This window comes from Melanostigma gelatinosum (assembly GCF_949748355.1).
Source record: "Melanostigma gelatinosum genome assembly, chromosome: 15".
Taxonomy (NCBI): Eukaryota; Metazoa; Chordata; class Actinopteri; order Perciformes; family Zoarcidae; genus Melanostigma; species Melanostigma gelatinosum.
This window is the reverse complement of record NC_136648.1, coordinates 7666598-7690710: the sequence shown is the minus strand read 5'-3', so window position 1 is coordinate 7690710 and position 24113 is coordinate 7666598. Positions and strand designations below refer to the sequence as shown.

The window sequence follows — 24113 nt, the reverse complement described above, 5'->3', positions numbered from 1 at the left end:
TCAACCGTCTAATGGTCTCACCTCTGTGCACTTCTCATCCATCAGTCACTCAGCGGGTTGGGCTGTGAGGCTTATTCAAAGGTAAAGAAGGACTGAATAGGATTTGATTGGATTGACTGGTGGGCTTTTTAAAGACCCCCGTTCTCTTGATATTTAAGGTATAATCAACTCCAGATGACATCGCGACTCAATGGAACTCGCAGTGTTAAATTATCCTCCGTTCTGTGAGGAGCAAAGGGAGATTTAGGGAGTATTATGCACGGTTTATGAAAGGAAGTGAACAGGTATATAGGATGGGGAAAATTGCGATTGTAAACGTGCCTGACTGCAAGAAGTATTGATGTGTGTGTTTGTGTATTTGTGTGTGTCAGGATGTGTGAGATACATTTTAGAGAAGTAGCTGTACATGTCGTTACATCTCTCCATCATTTCCCCATACTGATTTGTATTCAGGCCACATTCAAAGATTAAAATATATTCGCAGGTAGAGTTTGCTTTTCACCTGAGCTGCATGTCTTATGATCAAACTAGAGTAGACATGATATGATATGTCAATTAAACCATTGCTCAATAAACAGAAAATTGATTGGAAACTCTTTCGATCATCAAATAACTGTTCCTGGTTTTTTTTCCGATGAAGCAAACTCCAAACAAAACTCAAATGTGATGACTTGCTGCTATTAATATAACTAAAGTCTGAATTTTGGGTATTGGACTGTTGCTCAATTCTCTGAGTAGCACGAGTACATCTAAATCAGCGCTACCAGAATAAGACATTTTGAGATGTTATCTTGGGCTGTGACGGAATTTAAAAACAGTTTTTTCTGACATTTTATTGATAAAACAATTGATAGATTAATCAAGAGAGTAATTGGCAGATAAACTGATGAAGAAGATAATCAATAGCTACAGCCCTGAACACTGAAGGAACATCTTTGAGGACATTAAGATCAAATATAAAAGTCAATAAAATGTCAAATAAATACGGGAAATTGCTTGTTTTTCCCAAAACCTCCAAACATATGCAGTTTACAATTTCATAAAACAGCAAAAGCAGCAAATACTTTGTAATAATTTGGAACCTGGAATCAGAGAATAGCTTTAAAAACTTTGATTAATTCATCATCAAAATAGAAGAAGATAGATGCATACTGATTTTAATTTGATCACATGAGGTGACAGTGCTAACCGGTGCCGGCTCTCTCAGCCTCGTCAGAGCTTCTCCTGTGATAATAGCGTGTGTGCAGCTGAATCTGGGTCTAAAAGCCTCATTGTGGAAAAGATAGGCGCTCATAAATTACCACCAACCAGGGAATTCAAAGACGCAACAACCTAAGAGGTACTTCCGTCATCTCTGAGTGGATTTGCAAAAATGATTGCCATGGTGACACCCCCCCCCCCCCCCCCCCCCCATTATGGGAACAAACAGTGCAGACTGCAGGGAGGTTGTAATTTATGTGCAGCTCAGAGCTTTTTCTCTCTGTTGGCCTGGTGTCTTGACAGTAAGGAAGCTGTCACTGTGTGATTTGTTAATTGTTGAACAAGTATTCAGATCCTTTCCTTCAGTAAAAAGTACCAAGACAACAATGTTAAAGTCCTAACATGAATAGATTATTAATATTGATACATCAGCCGTATTTGACTGGGTTAGGGTTAGCTGGTCAAGGTGGAGCGTTTAACTTGTGATTATTCTTTATGTACTTATGTTAATGTTAATTCACTGGACAGAACAAGGTCAGATTGGCGGATAGTTCCTTTTGCTTTTTGGGCCTGTTTCTCCTGCAGCACAAGAGTCTTTCCAGGGCTCCAATCATCTTGGAGCAAACTTTCTCAATACCATTTAGGCTATTCGTGTCCTTCTCAGACATTACAAAGGCATTGCACGTGAAGGGAACTCAAAAATCAAGAATAATAAAGAGGTAAACGGCGGGTGAAGACTCTTTTCAAACATTCGGAACGTCTCTCACCTCCTGCAGAACGCTTTCAGTCTTTGCCTCCATGTTAACATAGTGGGCTAAGGATGTAGAGAACAGGTGGAAAGAATTGGAAAGCAAATGATCAATTAATTGATTAAGCTTAAAAAAAATAATAGACAACTTTTGAAACAATTGAGTAACCTTTGAAGTCTCATCTAGTTTCAGTTTTTTTGAAAAAACGTCCTCTATTCACTGGTTCTTGCGTCTGAAATGTGAACATTTGCTGACTTTCTTTGTCCTACATTATATTTCTTTGGGTTTTAGATTGCTGGTCAGACAAAACCAGCAATCCGAAGTAGAGCTGCAACAATATGTAATTAATAAAGTAGAGATTGACAGAAAATTATTTTTATTAAAACTGTTTTTGATAAATGACTGATAAATCCAATTATCTACTTTTTCTCTGTTTCATAATTTAGTTAACTGAAGATCTTTGGGTTTTTTAACAGTTGGTCAGAGAGAACAAGACATACTCTGCTTTATAGACTGAATGATTAATAAAAGATTAATTAAGTGAAGAAAATAATCCACACACTAATCAATAAATTAAATGGTCATTGGTTGCAGCTCTAATCGGAAGACATCAGGTTGGGTTTTTGGAAACTGTGATGGACATGCTTCACTGTCTATTGAGCAAATGATTAGCTGAAAAAATCTAAAGAATTAATCACAGAATAATTGAAGATTTAAGTCAGCGTGCCCTACATGATTCACTGATATCGAAGCATTGTGGTTTTCAATTTCCCACACAAATCGAGCCTTTGCTGTGATCATTGAAGCTGTTGGGTGAAAATCTTGTCGCATATCTCGAAATGCCTTTTAGAACATATTTAGACCATTTAGTGGGGATTAAATGGATTCATAAAAGCAAAGATGTATTTTTCTCAGCCTGTAGATGACTGCTATTATCTACAACATATGCTTTCAGCTCAGACTGGTGTTTACATCCCACTGGTGCTCACTGTTTGGCTTTCTGTGAGTAACCTCCACAGTCTAACCTTCCTGGCATTCTGAGCAGTGTGCAACTGTGTCTCCCAGCAGGCAGTGCTGCAGGACTAGGATGACTGGGAAGACCCAGACCAGCAACATGACCAACAAGAATGACCCGCGCTCCCTCAACTCCCGCGTCTTCATCGGCAACCTCAACACGGCCGTGGTAACCAAAGGCGACATCGAGGCCCTCTTTGCCAAATACGGCAAGATCGTGGGCTGCTCGGTCCACAAGGGCTACGCCTTCGTTCAGTACGCCAGCGAGAGGAACGCCAGGGCAGCCGTGGTCGCGGAGAACACCAGGGTCATCGCCGGACAGTCACTAGGTAATGCTCTTCAAATGTTCATCATTGAATTCTGATTGAAATATATATATGTATATATTTTTTTTTTACACAAGAGAGAACTACACCGTGTAACATGGTGCTTTATTCAACTAATAAGAGACCTCTCTTCCACATTAAAGCTGTTCTCCAGTATGTCAGATGGATCCTCACTTGGATTTCCAAAAGTACATTACTGTCCCCCATCATTTCTAAAACATTCATCTACTAATCTGCTGGCTGATTTACGCGTTGCACTGTGGAGAGACACTGGCAGACATTTATAAAAGTAATACAGAAGAGAACAAAGATATAGCAAGAGGTCTGCGGGGTGGCGGTTCTCCATCAGGTCCAGGTAGGTATGCCACAGTTGGCCGTCAGCGGTCCGTGGTTGGTCCTTTGTCGGCATGTTGTTCAGCAAGCAGAACCTGAGGATTTAGTGATGAATGAGAGTCAGGGTTGTGTCATGGACCAGTGGCCTGTGGATTCTGTTTTATTTTCCTCCAAAGTTCAGGTTTATCGTTGGCGCAGCTCTAAGCTGAAAAGATGCCCAAGTATCAGAGGTGGACCAAATGTTGTAGAGATGTTTACGTTTTTTTAGATTATAACATTTATTTGAATGGTATTTAATAACTTTATTTTGAAAAGTAAAATCCTTCACTTGCATTACAGTGTTAGAGACACCTACATGTTTCATCCTCTCGCATGTTCTGTTCAAACCAATGTAATATACGGTAATCGTTTTACAAAACCTTGCTTATTACAAAACAAAGCGCTGTATACAACACGCAAAATTTAACTTGGAAAAGCAATAAAAACTAGATGTACACATAAAAACAAGAGTCATAAAAGAAGGGGTCAATAGCAATAACAAAAGACAATTTCAGAAAAACAAGTCCATATAAAAAGAGGTTTAAGATGAGAAATATAATACAGATTTAGTCAGTTTGAAACCTTCTAGCATGTTATTTAAAACTATTATTTCGAATCAATATTGCCTGAAGACCTCAAGCTGCCATCTGGTTCATGGTGTTTACGGACAAAAAACGTGAAAATAATTCTGAAATGAAGAGGAGCAGCCGGGGTGAAGACGCTAAGATACAGAAAACATCTTTTGGGGTTGAGCTTGAATGTACAGATCAGAGAGTCAGACGGACAGCAGCAAGGAGGAAACATTCAGATCCTGGTCCTCATGGGCATTGAGTGGATCCCTGTAAATCTTCTTTATATTACTTATTGATTAGGTCCCCGATCCCTGCTCTCTCATTAAAAATGAACAACAGCGCTGTGGGGTCACGTCTGTAATTCCATTCTGTGTTTGTTCAGACAGTTTCATGCATTTTTGGGCTGTGAAATGACATATGGCAGTGGTAGAAATGCAAGGTGGAGCTGTGTTCACAGCAATTTGCTGTAAAATCATGTATCTCAAGAACTATTATTGTATTTTTGTAGAGCTGTGTGACTGATACTCCTTTAGTGAAAGTAAACTGACTGACCTGAGCCAACTCAGGTGTTTGGGTAGTTTTGGCAGTGATTGGTAATAATAACATTCGTAAAATTAGACCTGAAGGAGCAAAAGATACAAACAGACAGACAATCAGGTTTTAAACAAAATCCAATACAAGCCAAACTTAATTGGAAACAAATGAAGAGGCACCAATATTATGACCCAAACAAGATGTGACATGTTAATTCATGAGCTTTAGAGGTAGTGGTTGGCAGATTTTTAAAACATTTTTTCCCTTCTTTATGCTAAGCTAACCACATGAGAATGGTATCGATCTTCTCCTCTTATGCTCAGTAACAGAGTCGTATTTCTTAAAGCGTCAAAGGGTCGAGTTTGTAATCCTGAAAACTGGCTCCTTTATTTTATTTTAAGTTATAAATGATGGCCAGAGATTTGGGTTATGATAGAACCATCGAAAAAAAATATGTTCATTTATCGGACCTGATTATTGACAGGAAGAATGCGACACATGTCTAAATACCTTAGTGCTTTATGTCATCACACCACTGAAACAATCCACGTCCCGTCTGTCTTGTCCTGTTTGCATCGTTGCATCCACTTACAGGAGCTCCTCTCATTGTTATGCACACTGACAAACCACAGCACGGCTACGCATTTCCTGGAAAACACGATTTCTTGAGAGAAAGGAAAGAGCGTCTCGCTGAGAAGATCTCAGGTGAACATGTGGCTCGTGAACAAGGCTTCAGCAATAAAAGTGAAGTATTCCTTTGCATAGCGGGGCATATTGCAGCTCCACTGACTGCACTTCACAGGGTCCCTGTAAACACCGAGCGTCTGTGGACACATATACACACACACACACACACACACACACACAATAAATTCAGTATATTAGCAATGCACCACGAGTGTCAGAGGTATACTAAAGGTGCCCACAATAACGTCTCTCTCTGCTTTGGAAATAATCTTTTCTGCCTTTATTCTGCTGGCCCCCGTGAAACTTAACCCTCGCATCAACATCTTTTAAACATGAGCTTTATATTTGATTGGGGTTTGGAACTATATTGCCAAGAGGTGGGCGCAGCCATGCACAAGATATGGATTCTATATATTTTCTCCTCATTAAATCACACACAGGGAGGAGACAGGAGTGTGAAGGTATGCCATGTGACGGGAGGGATCACGGGGTCGGATTCAAACCTGTAAAGTCCTGAGCACACGGTATCCAGCTTGAGTTATCACAACGTCTCGCGCTCGAGTAGATTTAATAGCCGCGAGATGCTGAAGCTCCAGCGATTGCTTTACTCAATTGAATTCCTTCGGACATGACTGGAGTGGCGACGCATTGACTTTATGCAATTCATGAAAATTAAAGTGACTTTAATCACACCGCCGGTTGGCCTGGACGGTAGCTACTTAGATCCCGATGAAGATGTCAGATGAAGAGTGCAGGAGAGGGTTTTGTTCTTGTTTCACCATCTCAGCATTTCTGCTTTCTGCTTTTGTGGCTATAAACTGGACATAGATGTATCAATACTAAGGTGCATTCTTCATAATCCGAGTTTAGTGTGATCATATAATGCTTTCTCTGGTTCAAAGTGTGTAAGAGCTTTCCCGTGTGACTGCTGTCTGGTGGTCTTTGAGCGCCTCTCTGTGGTTGAAAAGCGTCAGAACACCATAATAAATCCAAGGTATTCTGGGGCCTTTTTTTAGTAGTGTTCAGGAACTGCAGGTTGAATTCTTAGAAAGAAAGGTGGTAAAGCTTGAAAAAGAAAAAGAAACAATTCAGTTTTGGAAATTTGTTGGGAAAAGTGTCTTTATTTCATAATAGTGAACCATCTATCTGCAGGTCTGTCAAAACCTCAGTCTAAAAATCTGTTGCTCCATTTGATTGTTTTTATAGAAAAAGATATATGTAAAATGTATGATAAGGAAACACAGTGAGACCAATAAAAGTTACAGTAAGGATACATTCCCATAAATACATAAATACATTCCCATAAATCTACACACTGTTCCTTTAAGTATGATACAAAGATGGGACCTGTTGGATTGTTGATGTAAAGTTGGTTATTTTATATTAAACAATAAATTCTAGTCTAGAAGTTACAATGTTTACTCTGAAATATGGATTTACGCTTCTGTGTACCAGGCAGTTCTTTCAGGCTTCACTATTCATGCATCCATGACTTTTTTCATCTGCATGAACACTAGATGGTGCTGGAAGAATGTCCGTGAGGGCAACGCCACCAAAACGAGGACATCTTATTCAGTTTCTCAGCATGTCAAATTCATTCCTGTCCTCAGTAGTCAAACCCTTGCAGGGCTCACCTGCATCCTGTGCAGAATATCCGACCACATTTTTACATTTATAAACTGCGTTTTGTCTTTGCTGTTTCAATAGTAGTAAAGCAGCTGACACATGGACTGTTTTCTATTGAGATATGCCAATCAATTAAATGTGTTTCAAAAGTATCCTGGAATAACCTCCTTGAACAAATCCCAAAAGACCAAGCACATAGAGCGTTTAGTCCTCACGTCATAAAAAAACTGTGATCCATTTTTAATATTTTTTCAAAGAAGTCAAAGTGAGGACATTGGTCATTTGATTCAAGCGACTGTCCTTGAAGCCATGCATCCGTCACACTCGGCCTCCATCTTTCATCAGCTTTTAGTTTCTGGTCTTTTCTTAGCGAGAACAAAGAAGCTGTGGGACCATTAAGACATCAGGCTGTGCGAGAGACAGCTGCAAACCCCTTGTCAGTGTAATTAGATATTACAATTACAAGGCTTCATCTACACCAGAGCCCGACTGCTGCAACAGCTGGGGAATCAGTAGGCAGAGCCCCAGGTGCTCTGCTTCTTCAGTCTGTCTCTTAAGTCCACAGCCCCTCCACGTGAGAGAGAGAGAGAGAGCGAGAGAGAGAGAGAGAGAGAGAGAGAGAGAGAGAGAGAGAGAGAGAGAGAGAGAGAGAGAGAGAGAGAGAGAGAGAGAGAGAGAGAGAGAGAGAGAGAGAGTTGTCATGCCAATGGAAAAAAGCTGTTTGAAAAGTGAGGTCAAACTGTATTTTCTGCATGTTTAAAAGTGCGGTAAAATGCAGGTTTTGTATTTTATAGAACAAACCTTAGGATTCATCTCTTGATGAGGTTTTATTTCGTTAAATGTATGTTGAATTCTGTCTGTGTGAATCATAAAGCAAGACATACATGACGTACATTACTTTATTCCATGCTTTTTTCATTCACTTTCATGCGTCTTTCCATAAAAAGAAAATAATTCATTAATTGAACACAATACAGATAAACATTGTGTGTATGAAAAATACAATGATGTTTGCTCTAATTTGTAGCCCATTTGAGTAAACAAATGGATAAAACAGATTCAGGATAAAAGCAACATACCGACTATATGACTATGCATGTATGTATTATACATGACCAGGTGTATTGACATGCATAATTGTAAAATTATATGTATGAGTGTATAATATGTATGGCCAGTGAATCCATCAAAACATCATTCAATGTTCACATCTAGCTAATATTTTCCTATTGACAATGGGTCCAAATGAGTCATTGTAATTGTAATAATGTAATCATCACTCGACTCTCTTACTGCCCTCATTGCGTCTTTCTCCTGCACCAAGCTGACGACGAGCTGGTGAACATAGTGGAGCATTTAGCAGCTGAAGAGCCAGATATTTCCCTCAGGAGTTGGTGGAGCGCTGAAAGGAGAGTGAATATTGACATTGAACATTTGTGCTAACATGCTGATGTTTGTCAGTGTTTGCTGTTTTTTTTAAAGAGGCAACTGTTTGCTTTCACTTATCAACTCTAGGTGATGTTATTTTAATGTTCCCACCAATGTGGCCAACAAATCTGTGAAGTCATATTGTTATATGACAATATATGAACATTAACATACAGAAACAAATACTCACAATAACATGCAAATGTACTGTATTGTGGACACAGCTGCTATTGATGACACTGAAGTCATGTTTTCTGTACTTTTTCATGAAATCTTTTTTTTTTTAAAGCATTATTTATATACCTATAGGTAAGGGGATTTCAATTTAACAATTTAAAAACATGCATGATTAAAGCTGACCAGAAAAGTCAATTTATTGATTTAATTTAACAAATCCATAGTTTTCAATAGAAATGAATACCTTTTTGTTTTGGACTGTTGGTTGTAATAAACAAGATATTTTGCTTTTTTAGACGTTTCCATGATGGTACCTTGTGAGCCAAACAATAAATTAAGAAGATTACTCGACAACAAAAGTAATCGTTAGTTGCAGCCGTATACGCGTCATGGGTATTTTACAGGCCTATTCCAGTATGTTCGACTCTATATGTTTGAGTACTTTCAGGCCAATAAGTGTCTGTATTTTCAACACAATTGATAGGTCACTGAACAAATGAAACATGAAAATATCCAGTTAATTAAAACTACATTTCCAAGACCTTTTGGTGTTAAATGTTTGTGAGTGGGGTGATGGGTGCCTTGTTGATCGGGGACTAGGGGCTAAAATCCTGGCTATGGTCCAATACAAAAATAAACAAACTGTTGTAGAGTAGAGTTTGATCATATTTGTCCTTATTCTCTTCCTTCACTTCAAATTCCTCCTTTCTGGTCACATACATTTCGCATTTAAGGGGAGAGAGAGATTTTTTGGGAGTCAAATCGTCTGAAAGTATCACCCATGAAGCGTCATATTAAACGTGTTGTATTTCCTCACTGCTCAATCTGTGCTGCACAGAGACAAACACATGTAGTTCAACTCCTGTCTTTGGAAGAGAGAGAGAGAGGAGTATTTTGATAAGGGAGTATTTTGAGAAGAGAGAGTTCCCCCTGGAATAGTTCGACAATGGTTTGGTCCGAAGCGGCTCCGCTCTGGAGCTGAAGGTGCACGCGCAGTCTAGCTTTTTTTAAGGGAGAGAAAAGGAAGCAAAAGTCAGCCCGACCACAGACATCACCCGCGTGTCCCCTCTCGTGACATGACCATGTACAAAGGCAGGCGTCGCAACCTGAGATGTGAGTATGAGGCGTCACTCTCTCGTGACGAAGGAGCTTTAAATGTGGCTGAAGTTAATGCTGCTAGTTTGGAGGGAGCGTTGGTGAAATATTGTACCAATTTGAGATACTGCTTGTACTTAAACTTGACGTATTTCCATTTTATCTTTGAGGGTATATTGCTATATATTTTTACATATATATATATATCTGACAGATATAACGTTAGTTACTTATCAGATCAATATTTAATACATTAAATAGGTATTTTTTTCATATAACTGTATATAATTTAAATTAGTTGACATTTGACATCATTTGGATGGTGATGAATTAAGAAAATGATTCAAATGATAAAAGTAAAACGTTGAGTGGAGCCATTGTGCCTTATTAGTACTTTTACTTTTGATACTTTAAGTACAACTTGCTGCTTGTAGTCTTCTCGTGTAAGATTTTGAATGCCGGACTTTCACTTGTTAAAGAGAATCCTTTTCATTGTGGTATTGCTGTTTTTACTTAAAGAGATCAGAGTACTTCCTCCACCCCTGCTGTGTGCAGGCTTCTTTGCAGTGTCTTCATGATCTGAATATGCATCTCCTCCTTTCTGTTGCTCAGTATGTGTCAGCATATTCATGTACATTTGAAAATTCTCGGGAAGTAATCCCTATTTTATGTTAAAATACACTGTAAAATATTGCATTGCTGCTTTAATAATGAATGGGAATTAAAGCATGGGGACTGATGCAAATCCCACTGGATAAACATTTACATGCCATGGCTGATAAGCTAATCTTTTACCAATTCAGACAACATAAATCCCCTTTTCATCCAGTCTTTGTGTATTATTATTATTATTTATTTATTTTGCAAGAATTGTGTGAAATGCTCATTTTTATCGGTGACTCTGTGTCACAGGCAGGAGATTGCTGCATAAAGCATGTAACATTCATTTTAATCTGTTTGGTGACTGCAGTCAAAAAGAATACAGTGGTGGTGGTGTTGTGATGTTCAGAGCGTGTGTTCAGTGCAGAAGTGCCTTTGAGCAAAGCACTGGAGCTGCAGTGGTTGGTTGCACATTACAGCTCCAGGTGAGGTGTGTACAGAAGAGGCTGAGGGAGATATTTCTGCATTGTTGGCAGATCTGTGGTTAAATGAATAATTCATATCTCGTATATTAACATCTAGATTTACTGATTCATGGTCAGAATACATTATTTATATGACCAGTGTGTTTTGCATGTAACCTTTTATTAATAATGATTTAAATATATAAAGTCAGAGCTGCAACAATTATTTATCAAAAAGGCCTTTTTCACAGCGGACATTTTGACAGAAACTAATCAACTAAAAGCCGTGCGAGTGAGGCAGCATGCACATAGGGTGCTGCAGGGATGACTTATTGTTGTTGGCCAAACCCGGAAGTTAGCATCACCCTGGTTCCCTCCACAAAAAGCGAATGGGATTTTTCCATTGAATTTTGGATGAGAAATAAACTCTGTGGCAAACAAACGTTTATGATACTTACACGTTTTGTTCAGCGGGATAATCTTGATCCTTATTTCAGGCGTCTGAACCCACCAGACGAGGGAACCGGAAGTGCGAGAATGCTGACTCATTTCCAGGGTTTAGGGCTCATTCCTGCTACACTCGATCAGGACCCTGAAACCAATGCAGCTAAATGGAATTCATCCATTTCTATTATTCACACCTGTGCTTTTCCTACTGTGGCATGACAAGATGGCTCCCGGGAACGAAGGCTGATTAGTCTGACGATTATTTCCCCAATTAGTAAATCAATCATTTGATGAATGTGATAAAGCATCCATTGAGATTTCCTATGGTCCTTGTTTTGTCCGACCAACCATCAAAGTCTAATTTACTGTTGCATAAGACAAACTGCTGAACTTATCTTAACAATGGAGAAGCTGAAATCTGAGAATATTTTAAACTTCTCTTCTTTTTCTAACCTGTTAAACCTTTTCTGATTCCTCTGGTGTGTGTGTTACCTAATCCTTCAATTGAGTTGATGTCTAAACACGTCTGCTGCTCAGTGTTTCAACAGTCAACCCCTGAACAAGGAGGCCAAGTTTCAGAGCAGATGTACAAGTAGTTTCAAGCAGCTGTTTGGTTTGTTTCCAGCTGCTTGCACAGATTCACCAGCGTGTGTTGAGGCGGAAGTGATGGACCATGCTCCTGGGCTTAAAACATTTTGAACGGTTGCACTTAAGAGCCACATAGTTGCATCATAAGGAAAAGGAGGAAAAGTGTATGAATGGCTCAGGAGAGATGAAAGACTAAATTATCTTTACCTCAGGCTACAATATGCTCATTATGGTTTAATGCAAAAAATCAACTCGTGACAATGTTGAGATGTACCACAGGCGTGAAAACATTTTACCTTCTGCTGCTCCGAAGAACATTCACGCACTATTGCGTGTATTCTCAATGCGATCTATTGAGCACAGTCAACCCCGAAAATGTAGCAACCACACGTCCGGCTCTCCTTAATGGACCACAGCTCAGCAGGTCTGATGAAAATAATTGTATTAGATCCTCGGGAGCTCAGGGACCGGCTGCCAAATTTATGGGCTGCCAAGTAACCATTTTCCTTAAGAGGGCGAAAGATCAAAGTACAAGGAATTCATTAAGGAAGGACAGTAATTAATCCAAGCTGCCTTGACGACACGATTCTCCACCGTCCTGATTGGTGGAATCCGTCAGGACGTAATAAACGATCGGTGCGTGTAGCTCAGAGTTGCATAATGTCAAGTAGCTCGCAAGGTAATAGTCTTCAGTATTTAGCATTGACAGGATTCAGATGAAAGATATCTGCAGTTTATGAGATTAGTGAGAACTTTAACTTACGGTGTAAGTACAGTTTGACGAGCCTAAATTTAAGTTTACTTTAGATTTCTGTAATTATATTCTTTCAAGTAAGAACTGTGGAATTGTATTGAGAATTTAAAGATACCGTAAATTCTCAAATAGTGGACGGAGGCTTTTTTAAAAATTTATTTTACTTCTTTTTTTCTTTTTGACCTTCACTGCATTACATTTTGTAGTAACACTGTTGAAGTATAAGACTGTGAAAATCCGTAATTAGAAAGACTACACACCCAAAATTTGCGTAAGCGACATCACTCGCTGAAGTTGTGCTGTCCGTGTGTTTTGTACCGGGATGTACTCGCACGAAAAACGGTTCTTTTGCTTCCCGGCTGATAAAAAGAGTCGCTGGATAAAAGACATCAGGTAAGATGACGACACATTTGTGCATGGAAAAAGCTAAGTTACCCAGCTAGCTAGCCACGGTATCGGGCATTTAGCGAGACGAAAGATGTAGTTCACTGATCGGGTTCACACTTCACGCAATGATACTCGAACAAATCTATGACAAACTGGGACTTTCTTACCTTTTGATCTGACAAAACAATTGACAGTTGTGTCATTCATGATATAATTCAAACGGAGACTTCGCCTCTCCATTTGGTCATATTTTAGTAAGAAGTGTCCTTCTCTTCAGATTAGCTCCTCTTTGCTCTGTTTCTTATTGCCTTATGGTTTTAATGCAAACTCAACACTGCTGTGTGTTATCATAAGAAGGCTTTTATTGTGACTCATTTTCAGGGTTCCCATACAGTCCTTCAGATGTAGCTTTTGTCTTTTGGCGCTTATACGTTACTGCAGAAAAAAGGGCTGCAACAGGCATACACTGAGCGTTATGTCGTGGTTTCTGTTTTATTTTGAAAAAAATAATCTTAATTTTCCCAACATTCACGACAAATTAGTTAAAATAGTCAAGAACTAAACAGTGCAAAGGAATTAATTTGGACATTTGACTCCCAGTTTGAGCTATGTCATACTCATATCTATCTGTGGAACCAGCATAAGTATGTTGATAGACTTCCCAGAATTACATTCATTGTATCTGCAAATGCACTGTAACTAATATCAATTCAAATACAATCTGCAATGGCATTCTAACCAGTAAGAACAATATTTCAAGATAATGTGAACAGAAGGTCATTATGTCCACACAGACGCGTTAATCCGTACACTGTGTATACCCAGACACACACTGGCAGTGTCTGCTTCCTCACCCTGTCACTCAGCCTGCACTGCTTAAGGAAACACTCTCTCGGCTGTAATGAAAAGCCGAAACTGCCTGTGCCCTTGAGCCGAGCTCAGAGAGTGTTCAAGTCCTCCCTATCAGATTTACGGGCCGCGAGAACACAGTGTAGAGTGAATCTGCGGCTGCTGTCATGCAGGATGTCTCTTAGTCGCTCATTTGTATTCACACAGGTGCCCGGGCGATCTCCTAATCAAATACTGCTCACCTGCTCTCGCGTAACGGCATCGACGGAGATTGTTCTGTGCCAGGAGTGATGCTCTGCCTGCCAAAGATTGTGTTTCGGTATTAGTGCAGGGAGGAAATGTGTTCTCTCGTTCCTTTTCTCAGGCTGTATTACCACATCGCTCACCTCTTCTGCATTAATTGGACGGAGAGTAGGCTGTAGTTTAACACGGACAACCGCTGTCCTCCCAACTATCCCTAGTCCCAAAGTTAAAAGTTCCTTTGCACAGTCTCTTGAATAATCCCAGTCAAGAGGAAAATTGCTAATACACTAAATGGAAGCAGCACAAGGGCTAAACAGTTATTTAGCTTTTAAACTAAGCTCATCCCAGTGGACTAACTAAGTTTAGTCTGCGCTGGTCCGGTTTTAATGACTCGTCCACGTCTCCAGAGACAAAGAGCTCAAGGGCAAGCTGAGCCGAGGGGTCTATTTATAACTAAAAAAGACACTCGAAGGTAATTTAGCACTGCTTCATTAATATGAATGAACCCAAACTGAGTCAGAGGTTCCCTGAGGTGGTGATGATTGTATTCTTAAAGGATCCAGTGTGGATGGATAAACCTGCTGCTGAACTCAGCCACATCTTTGCCGACGGAGACGTTCAATTAAATGGACTTGCAAACTAAACCTCTTACTTTAAAAATCTGGACGTTGGACCTGCACTCGCCATCGCCACCAGTGAACACGGGTGACACCAGGACTGAAATCTTAAGGATTGCAACTTTAATTTTGTTCATTTTTATTTTTGATGTAATTGAATTCATATTTTCATTTGCTTTTTACAATATACTTTCCACTGAGGCCATATGTGATAACTATTTTGATATTGAGTTATTCTATACTTCTTCTATTCACATACATAAACCCACTCTGAGGTTTTGTCACAGGGAAGATCGTTACCATTTTGTGCCACCTTTGCACAGGCGGAAACCTCCGCGTCTGAAAAGTAAAGCCAATGAACTTGTATTCTCTCTAATGGTTGTAAAAATAAGTCTGATTGTATAGAAGTCTATGTGAAAATTACCCTTTTTCTCACTTGATGTATTACTTCAATAAACATTGTAAAAATGAGTTTATGGTCTCAATTGCTAGTTTCAAGTCTTCTTTAATACAGCAAGATGTTCATTTAGTAAATTATGGTCCATTTAGAATAGACGATGAAGCGGATATGCTTTACCGTGTGATTGACAGGGTGCTACTACAACGGTATCCGGTCTGGGAGTTTTCTGTGTTTTCATCTTACTAATTTGAACCTTTTATAGTGTGTTTTCAGTTCATTTTGGTTGCCTAAAATGTCTTATTCAGTGGTGGGTTGTACGGAGTGCTCACACCCTCTCGTGTCACTTCTGGTTGCACAAAAAACGGCAAAAATCCACAAACCAATGAGTGACATCACTGGCTATGGCAGCCGCTTAAAGAGAGTCTTCTCCTTTTCAACATTAAAACCCCCACAAGTCGAGAGGTTGGCCAGTACTTTTTTTTTGTTGTCTTTGAATTTGTCTCTGTGCTCACTCATGATGCCGCATACAGTTTACAGTATCAATTAAGTCCTAACTGGCTATTGCTTAGCAACACAGCCTCCTCCATTTCCAGGCTCAACTTTTCAACAGATGCACATGTACAATCAAGTCCGTCAGTCACACACAAGCTCACACACATCTGTTTCATTTTTGTGACTAATATAATGACTGTAATCAATCAGAGGCTCAGTGTGTGTCTGTCGGGGGTGTGGAGGGTTGGCGTTGTTCGTTTAGAGAGTGCTTTTTAGTGCGTCGCTCTCTCTTTAATGACTCCAGCAGGGGACCAGAGAGAGGAGAGCACACTTAACGATGCGAGCCATTCCTCACGTCTTCCTGGAGCCTAATGATAATGATACAGACGTCCCTGTGCACCGGCGAGCGGCTTCATACAGCCCGGATTCATTCGGCCATTAGGGAGAGCGAGGTGGGAAAGGAGGGGAAAAAAGAGAGGAAGGGAAAAGTCTAGGCTCCAAACATAGCACAATTGTGTGTGTGTGTGTGTTGAAAACGGAGATCTTGCATTCTTTAAATTCACAAGCTCAGTGCATTAACAATTAACAATGACTCGACTTCAGCTCCTGTCATGAAAGTTGCCGCTGCATGATCCCCAAAGCAGTTGATGCAAAGCTGATACTTTATTTCTGCAACTTTTTGAAGCTGCCTAGGCTAACTCATCTCACCAGACAGGGGTCTGCCCTGCTTTGTCGGTGTGTGCCTCTGTTTGTTTGTGTGGGAAGTGTCTATTTGTTTTTGTGTATGACCTTGACTGAGCTGAGTTTGAGCAGAAGCAGCGCTGAGAAGCCGACGGACTGAACGCAGTGATAGCAGCCGGCTTGGCAGCTATAAGAGGCTGTCAATCACGACGAGCCATGTGGTGAAGTAGTCTGCTAATGCATTTGAAGGCAATTTCATTGTTTTTCAGTTTTTTACCCCCGGGTGCCCGTCACAGCCCACCGCTCCCCATATACAGGGATGGGTCAAATGCAAATCCTCCTTAAAGGGATAAAGATAGTATAAAGTCTATTCTTTATTCAGCTGGTTAATCTCATCACACAGAGCCTGACAGGCACAACCCTTTCTCCAGCTGCAGGGCTCCAACTAACAAATACTTTCAATAGAAGGCTACGTATAGATTCTTATTAGTATTTGTTTAGCTATTGCCTTTTATTAGTTGATTCATTCATAAAGTTGTCTGAGTCAAAATAATATTTATTATTCTAAGTATGGATTTGTCTTGAAAGTTAAAAGTAACTAACAATGAAAATTCATAAATGGAGGTATTGAAATTATAATAGATTTATACATAGAGCAACCAGTAAATAGTGAAAATCAAACTATCTTTTAAGACTTTTATGATTTGTTCGCATGGACATTGGGTACCATTTCATCCTCTGCAAGTGTAAGTTACGCTGAATCTAAAATACATGTATGCGTGTTAAGATTTGACTGAGATATGACTCAGAAAGAGCAGCCTAAATACCTAAATTGCCTCCATTAGCTGCCAGAGCGACCACCATGTTGTTGAGCGGTTCAAACGATAAATTACATCCTGTTGTTTTTAGAGCACCAGTTTTAGAGCACCAGTATGTTACTGTCACTTTTTACCTCACTCGGTATCATTGTTTTCATAGTAAGTTGAAGTAAAAGTTATATAGAGATGATGCCAGGTCTTGCATTGTTTATAAGGCCCTGTCTTATAAACATTGACTGAGTCTGCAGGGCTTCGATGCAAAGCTTCAGCCTTGAGTAAAGGAATGCCTCCATGACATGTATTTCTCCAAGATGGTGGGGAATAAAATGTAAGAGGTTACCAGAGAGGTGAAGTTTAGAAGACGGTGAGAATTAAGTCTGAGTCCGAGAAGTGATTTAGAGTGAATCGCCCCTCGAGGGATTGTCAGCAACGCTCTTTCTCTACTCTCGTCTTTTTCTCTGTGCCTGTGTAATTAGCGTGTCCCTCGTCTCCCAAAGTTTGGATACTGATGTTTTCACTTCAAAATGGAGAATGATATGTTCCACTTGAGTTTCTGTATTTTAAAGAAATGTGTCAAGATTATTAGTGTCTGAAAAGATAAGATCCAGATGTTATTGTCTGGAGACTGTGATTACGTGGCATGGAGTACACGCATATAAGACACAAAATGGTAAAGCTGACATATTTCCTGTATATATTAATCTTGCACGGATCGTCTTTATTAATCAATACAAGAAATATATCCTTTCATCTGTAACATGTCAGCAAATAGGGAAAAGGGCTCATCACTGCTGAACTTTCTACATTTTTGAATCTTGTGCCTATTTTGTTCCCAAGCCCCTCAAAAATGTGAATGCACATTTTGTAGAACAGCAATCTCTCCAAAAACAACACTTTCATGCTTGGGGCCCTCATCACATTTTGGAGATATGAGAATATGAACATGTTTGCATGTATTTGTACCCTGCAAGCATTTCACATGCAATGATTTGTTAACCCAATTTCAACAGTATTCTCATTAAAATCATTAACATACATTTTTAATTGAGTTACAATTAAACAGCTTGGAAGCTCATTAAATTGTTAAATTCATTACACATGAAAATATCATGTTATATATATATATATATATATATATATATATATATATATATATATATATATATATATCTCATTCTGCCCGCTTATGTTACACAGGATTTCATTCTAGCTCCATTTTGTGATATTAATTTAATTTTATAAGGTGCTACTGTGTGTGTTTGCAGATATCAACATGGCAGGAGAGCCAAAACCATACAGGCCTAAGATGGGCTCCAAGAGGCCTCTGTCGTCCCTCTACAGGTCTGTGTGAAACGTGTGTCTTGTTTAATTAACTGTGGCCGTCGGCGATTGCTTTGCTGACCTACTTTTCCCGCCGTAGTTATATTCTGCTGTCTGGTCGGGTACTTCAGCAGGAGCAGCCAATTTCCTAACTGTGCTATCAGTGTCTGTTATTACACATTCGCTGATTCTTGACATTGTAGCGGCTTGTTGGAGGCAAAGAAAAAACAGTGCACAGGAAGTGACATGGCCGACATTTTAAAGGCTAAAAGAAGAACAAAATAGCTGATCATTTGGGATTGAAAGGGATTTTCTTTGGTAAATTAGCGTATTCGCTTTCTTGCTGAGTGTAAGATGAGATGATTGATATCACTCTCATGTCTGTATGCTAAATAATAAATCTGTGCAGAAAAAGAAGTGTAAAAATGACACCGTGGCAGACGGTTAGCTTAGCGTAGCATAAAGACTGTTTCTGCTCTTAGCTAAAAGGAAAGAATAACGTCACTGAACCCACACTGGTTCCAAGCCGGTAGTATCCTACATATATCTTATTGTAATAGAGCATGTTTGTTATCAATAACTAACCAAACCATCACTCTGATAATGATATTTCATTATATTCAGGAGGGCTAACGTTAGCCAGGTCTCTCGATAATGATTACCAATATTGTCAGGAAGTAGACGCTAATCGCCAAATTTGAAATAAATCTGGACTTTTATACATTTAACAGGGAACTTGTTTTATCTTCACAGTGGCTATGAGTTTGACTATGACTACTACAGAGATGATTTCTACAGCAGGTATGTAAAGAGGCGTATCTGATGGTAAATAACACTTTGGCTGAACTGGTTCTTTTCCTTCACACCGTTTTTTTCAATCACATTTCTCCTGGTACTTTCACTGTTCAGCCTCCTTTCTCCACTTTTCAGATACAGCTACTTAAAATAGTTTTGAACAGAATAGTCCCAATTCCATCTAAGGCTAAGTAATACATTATCATAAGCATAATGAATGTCATAGGGAGGTTTTTATTCCTTTCCGTTGGAATTACTAATGATGCTTTTATCCGCATAGGCGCGTACTGAATGTCAGATAGTCCCCAGGCTGGTCATTTGCGCTGGCAAGGCAGAGAATGTGTCTTCCCTCTGACATTTTCATTGGCTTGTTTACTTCCTCCCTTCGCAGTAACCCTGATGAGAGTTGAATCCTTCAGCTTTGAGTCGTTATTGCTACTTTGGCAATGTAATGTGTCATAGGCAAGTGGGAACAAGATTTGATTGAATGGCCGCTGCGTTTAATATGTACCTCCATCTATCGTTCAAACATCGTTTGCAGCATGTCTATTAGGGGCTTTGTAAATGTTTATTGTTGCTAGAGTAACAACATCTAAACATGTGAGTGACTCCTGGAAAAAATAAAAACACACCAGGACACTTTGCTGTTCAATGGCTATAATAAATCCAGAAATACTTCTCCCTGCTTGTAAAAAGATGACTTTTTCTGCACTGTAACTCCTTTTGTAACATTTCTATTGTTCAAAGAGTGCTGCAACTTTATTTCTCATGTGTCTTCAGACTCTTTGAGTACCACGGTCGTGTCGTGCCCCCGACCCGTGCTGTGATCCCCATCAAACGTTCGCGACTAGTCGTCCCGTCCACACGCAGAGCCAAATCCTCCTTTCCCGTCAGGGCCTGTTCTTCGTCCTCCTCCTCCTCTTCCTCCTCCCGAGCGCTCAATGTCGGCTCTTCCATCACAGTCCCTAAACGTATGTACTCTTTGTCACTTTTTTTCTGCTCTGTTTAAAGGGAATTTCAAGTTTATTACAACTTAGGTCTTTCAGTTTTGTCATTTCTAGATTGTGATAAGAATGTTCTCACCAAAATGATTCGTGAGATCTGAAAACGTGGCAAAACACTTTAGCAGCAGGGCAATCAGACAGGTTCAGGGTTGCAACTTATTATATTTATTTGTATTTATCAATTGATCACGTTTTTTGATTATTTCATGAATCATTTGTAAATGAGCAGAAAATAAGGTAAAACACCCATCAGTTTCCCTGAGCCCAAGGTGACGTCTTCATTGTTTTTGTTTAAAAAAAAAGAAGCAGTACATCTTTAAATTTACGCAAATGTTCTCAGCGAAAAAGCTCTAAAAACTCACAGTACACTACTGCTCTGCACCAAATGGCAGACAGACTCCGTTGGAGATTAACTCCTGATCATAGTGGAGCTTTTAGCAGCTAAATGGACTTACATTTGCCAGGTGGCCAGAAACAAATAAAAGGACAAACCGTTGCTTATTTACACATCAAGCAGTTACAGAGCAACATCAGCAAACACATTTGTTAAATCAACTTTGTTAAGTCAGTGTTGCGTTGCCCCCAAGTGGCCCAGAAAATCAATCAATACATTTTTGGAAATATACTTAATTGCCTTCTTGCGTGGAGTTTGATGACCTGGCTCAGTCTGTTAGTAACTCAATGGACCCACAAAGCACCTAGAAAATCAAAAATTTAAAAAGTCAAAGTACTCTTTAAGTTGGTGGAGACAGTGTTATTGTAACTGATTGGAATGACTGCAAAAATAACATCCAGATTGTATGAAACCTTCATTTATTTACAGTTGTTCAACAGTTGCCTTTGCACTGCTCGTAATCTCACTCTTACTAATCAGTATTCTCCACACAATGCAACGCCGTAAAATATATCATTGGCTTTGGCTTCCATTCGAACGCCCTTTCACGATTGTGCCTCAGCTACATTTCTGGCAACGAACTTGGCGCTGAAACTTGCTTGAGCAGTGCAGTGGCTGCTGTAGCCGTCTCTGTATCCTCGTCACACATCACATTAATTATGCTTTTTAACTTTATTTATGTTTGCGCACAGTGAAGACAGACCAGCTCCAAATAATCAAGAAGGAGCTGTCGCAGATCAAGACCAAGATCGACTCCCTGCTTGGAAGGCTGGAGAGGATTGAGAAGCAACATCGCTCTGACGGCGGTGAGATTCGACAGAGGGGAGGGGAGAAGCATGCATACCGGTGTATATAGATGTGCAAATGAAAGACACACACACACACACAGCAAAGGGAAACTAAAAGAAATACTGAAGCTTTATAGAGTGGGTTGTCTGAAAGAAATCATTCTGTTAGTGAAAGTAAGATGTCAGTTCAATAAATCCATTCCGCTCTGATGTTGACTGCCCGTCTCTCTTTCCTCAGATGTGCAGAGGAAACAAGAGGAGATGTGTGAGTGTCTCCATGGTGATGCAGCAGACCGCTCTGGTGGAGAGGAGGCGGAGGGCACCGCCGAGGTGGAGGCAGGGGAGATGACGGACGGCGGTGAGGATGACTTTGAAGATCAAGGCACCAGCAACATGGTGAGCTGGTCAAGTAGACATTTACAGTCTGAATAGGAGTGGGGGGGGGAAAGATGTTTTTCTTGCAAAGCTATGCTGTTACTCAATGGCTGAATAGCCTCTCAAGCTGCCTGGCCATGGAAAAACTGACGTATGCTCACAAAAGCATTCCAAAAATATGTAATGTAAAATATTATCTGGAACCAGTTGCTCAACCAAGTCTGTATTTTCTGAGGAAGAAATGTAGCTTAATGTGTGAGAGATTAATGAACTTTCCCCTCTTTCTCTGTATCTATATATTTTTGTGTCCTTATTTATTGTGGAAAAATCAATATATTGCCGCAACTTTATTGTAACTACTTCTAAATTCACTTATTCTGATATTTTGCTCATCAAAAGCCCCCTATGTGACATTACAACAAACATACACGTTAATAAAAACCCAATTTCACTGTTTCTTTTAAAATGATTGTGACTTGAAGAAGGGCCAGTTATAAGAATGGATGTTTATCTCACTGATATCTCTTTCGTTGTTGTTTTTCTTTTAATCGCAGATAGAGAACCACATATCGGACATTGACAACTGAGTAAGGTCAGTGTTTAATCCCTGCTTAACAGGGAATAATTCTTTATTTATATGGCATTTCATTTTGTGAATGGACTTCTAACAGAGTATGGACCACAGTACCCCTTTTCAGTGTCCAGCCGCTTGTAGTCAGCAGCAGCAGCGATGCTGAAGATCGTCGGCTTATTTTCCACTTTTAAGCAGAGTGAGAAACGCTGCTCATTCTGTCCTCTAAATAGGCCGTCATTCTCTCCGTCTGGGTGCGTAAAGTGAAGGCAGCTTCTCTGCAGTTATCACTGATGACTGTCTGAACCGCCACAGAGATGCGACTCCGTCTCATCCGCGCTCTGCATCAGACGACATTTAAATCCCCCGATTTTCTTTGTATGAACAAATAGCTTTGATCGATTTTATTTGCCTCTTGGCTGACATTTCCTCCCCGCTGTCCTCAAGTGCCCGATAACGGGAAATCTTTTACAGCCGCTCTGAACATGATGGTTAAGATGGTAGCATAATGAACTGCTTGTCCTCGGGTGCACATCTCAGTGGTTGCAGGTAATATCAAAAGCATTAGTTTATTATAATGTTGGTCGCAGCCCCTACCCCTCTGTTTTTCATCTTGCAGATAAAGCAGCTTATAATGTAGCCACCTTTTCTACATAGGTTTACTGTGAAAGTAAATGGTATTAATATTAATTATCACTGCTGTCTGTCTTGTATTCTCTTTTCTTTTCAAGTTGGGGAAAAGGGGAGCCTACCGTCCAAGAAGAAGGGAGAACAGATGCCAGCAAAACCTTCTTGATCAAGAAGGTGTATTTGAAATTTTAGGAAAGCGATGACTGGGGTGACGACAGCAGAGGAAGAGTTTTTCAAACTTGTTTTCTTCGCTTGTTTGCCTCATTAGAACATGACATTCCTGATGTGTACTTCATCTAAATGCTGGTTATAAATATTCTTCAGACGACTGCAAGGTCACCTGCAAAGAGCAATCTATAATTGCCCTTCAAGCTGATTGCCTCTCTGGAAAGTAAGGACAATATATTGTGTTCTTAATATATTGTGGTCTGTATTGTGCATAAAAATACAGTTACGTTATCAGTCAGAGGAATCATGAAACGCCCTCTTTTGTTGTAATGTTTGTTCTGTTTCTGTGCATTGAAAACTGTGACGAGTCGGGACGCTGGCAGCGACAGAAGACTTGATAATTATGTGATTTTTCTTTGTTCGTACATTTAACTGAAATGTAATTTATTCAGAATGTCTCCACACTGTTTGTCATCCGTTATACATGATAACATGCATTTTGAATTCCGTTTACATTCTGTTTATGGTTGACAAAAAAATACAATTTTTTTTTACTATCTGCATGTTAAAAACTGTGGCTATTATTATGGATCATTTGTATTCATTGCATCTGTTGTACAGCTATGGATGATAGCAGTTTTTGAAATAAACCCGGTCCTCCCAAAAAACATAAAGAAACAGCCTGCCAGAGTGTTGTGGCTTTGTTTTTTTAAAACAATCGGGGAGGGGAAATGCAGTGTTTTCTGTTTGGTCAGTAGATAAAATATTTATATTTACCTACAGCTTGAAAAACAACTTAAACAATATTTTTAATAACCTTGTATGACACGAGAAGCCGTATTGGAAAGTGTCTACCTGACTACACTTAAGCAACATGGCGGTAGGGATGAAGATGCCCGTCTGTCGAAATATCTAAACGACTATTGGATGGATTGGCATGGGACTTTT

The 24113-nt window shown here is 39.7% G+C and overlaps 1 protein-coding gene across 2 annotated transcripts; it reads left to right on the top strand.

The window, feature by feature from the left end:
* Window positions 1–3036: 3036 nt before the first annotated feature.
* On the top strand, window positions 3037–23837 carry LOC306788669 (RNA-binding Raly-like protein; the record flags this gene model as incomplete). 2 transcript variants are annotated; one of them, XM_079284271.1, is made up of 8 exons in its annotated part: window positions 3037–3292; window positions 18386–18461; window positions 19194–19241; window positions 20016–20206; window positions 21326–21439; window positions 21660–21817; window positions 22351–22388; window positions 23099–23837. In XM_079284271.1, 7 exons carry the CDS (start codon window positions 3037–3039, stop codon window positions 22381–22383), a joined length of 876 nt encoding a protein of 291 aa, XP_079140397.1. In that variant the 3' UTR covers window positions 22384–22388; window positions 23099–23837. The 2 variants fall into 2 exon arrangements, with proteins under 2 accessions (XP_079140397.1, XP_079140398.1); XM_079284272.1 differs by lacking the exons at window positions 3037–3292; window positions 22351–22388 and adding an exon at window positions 9701–9798.
* Between the last annotated feature and the right edge of the window lie 276 nt (window positions 23838–24113).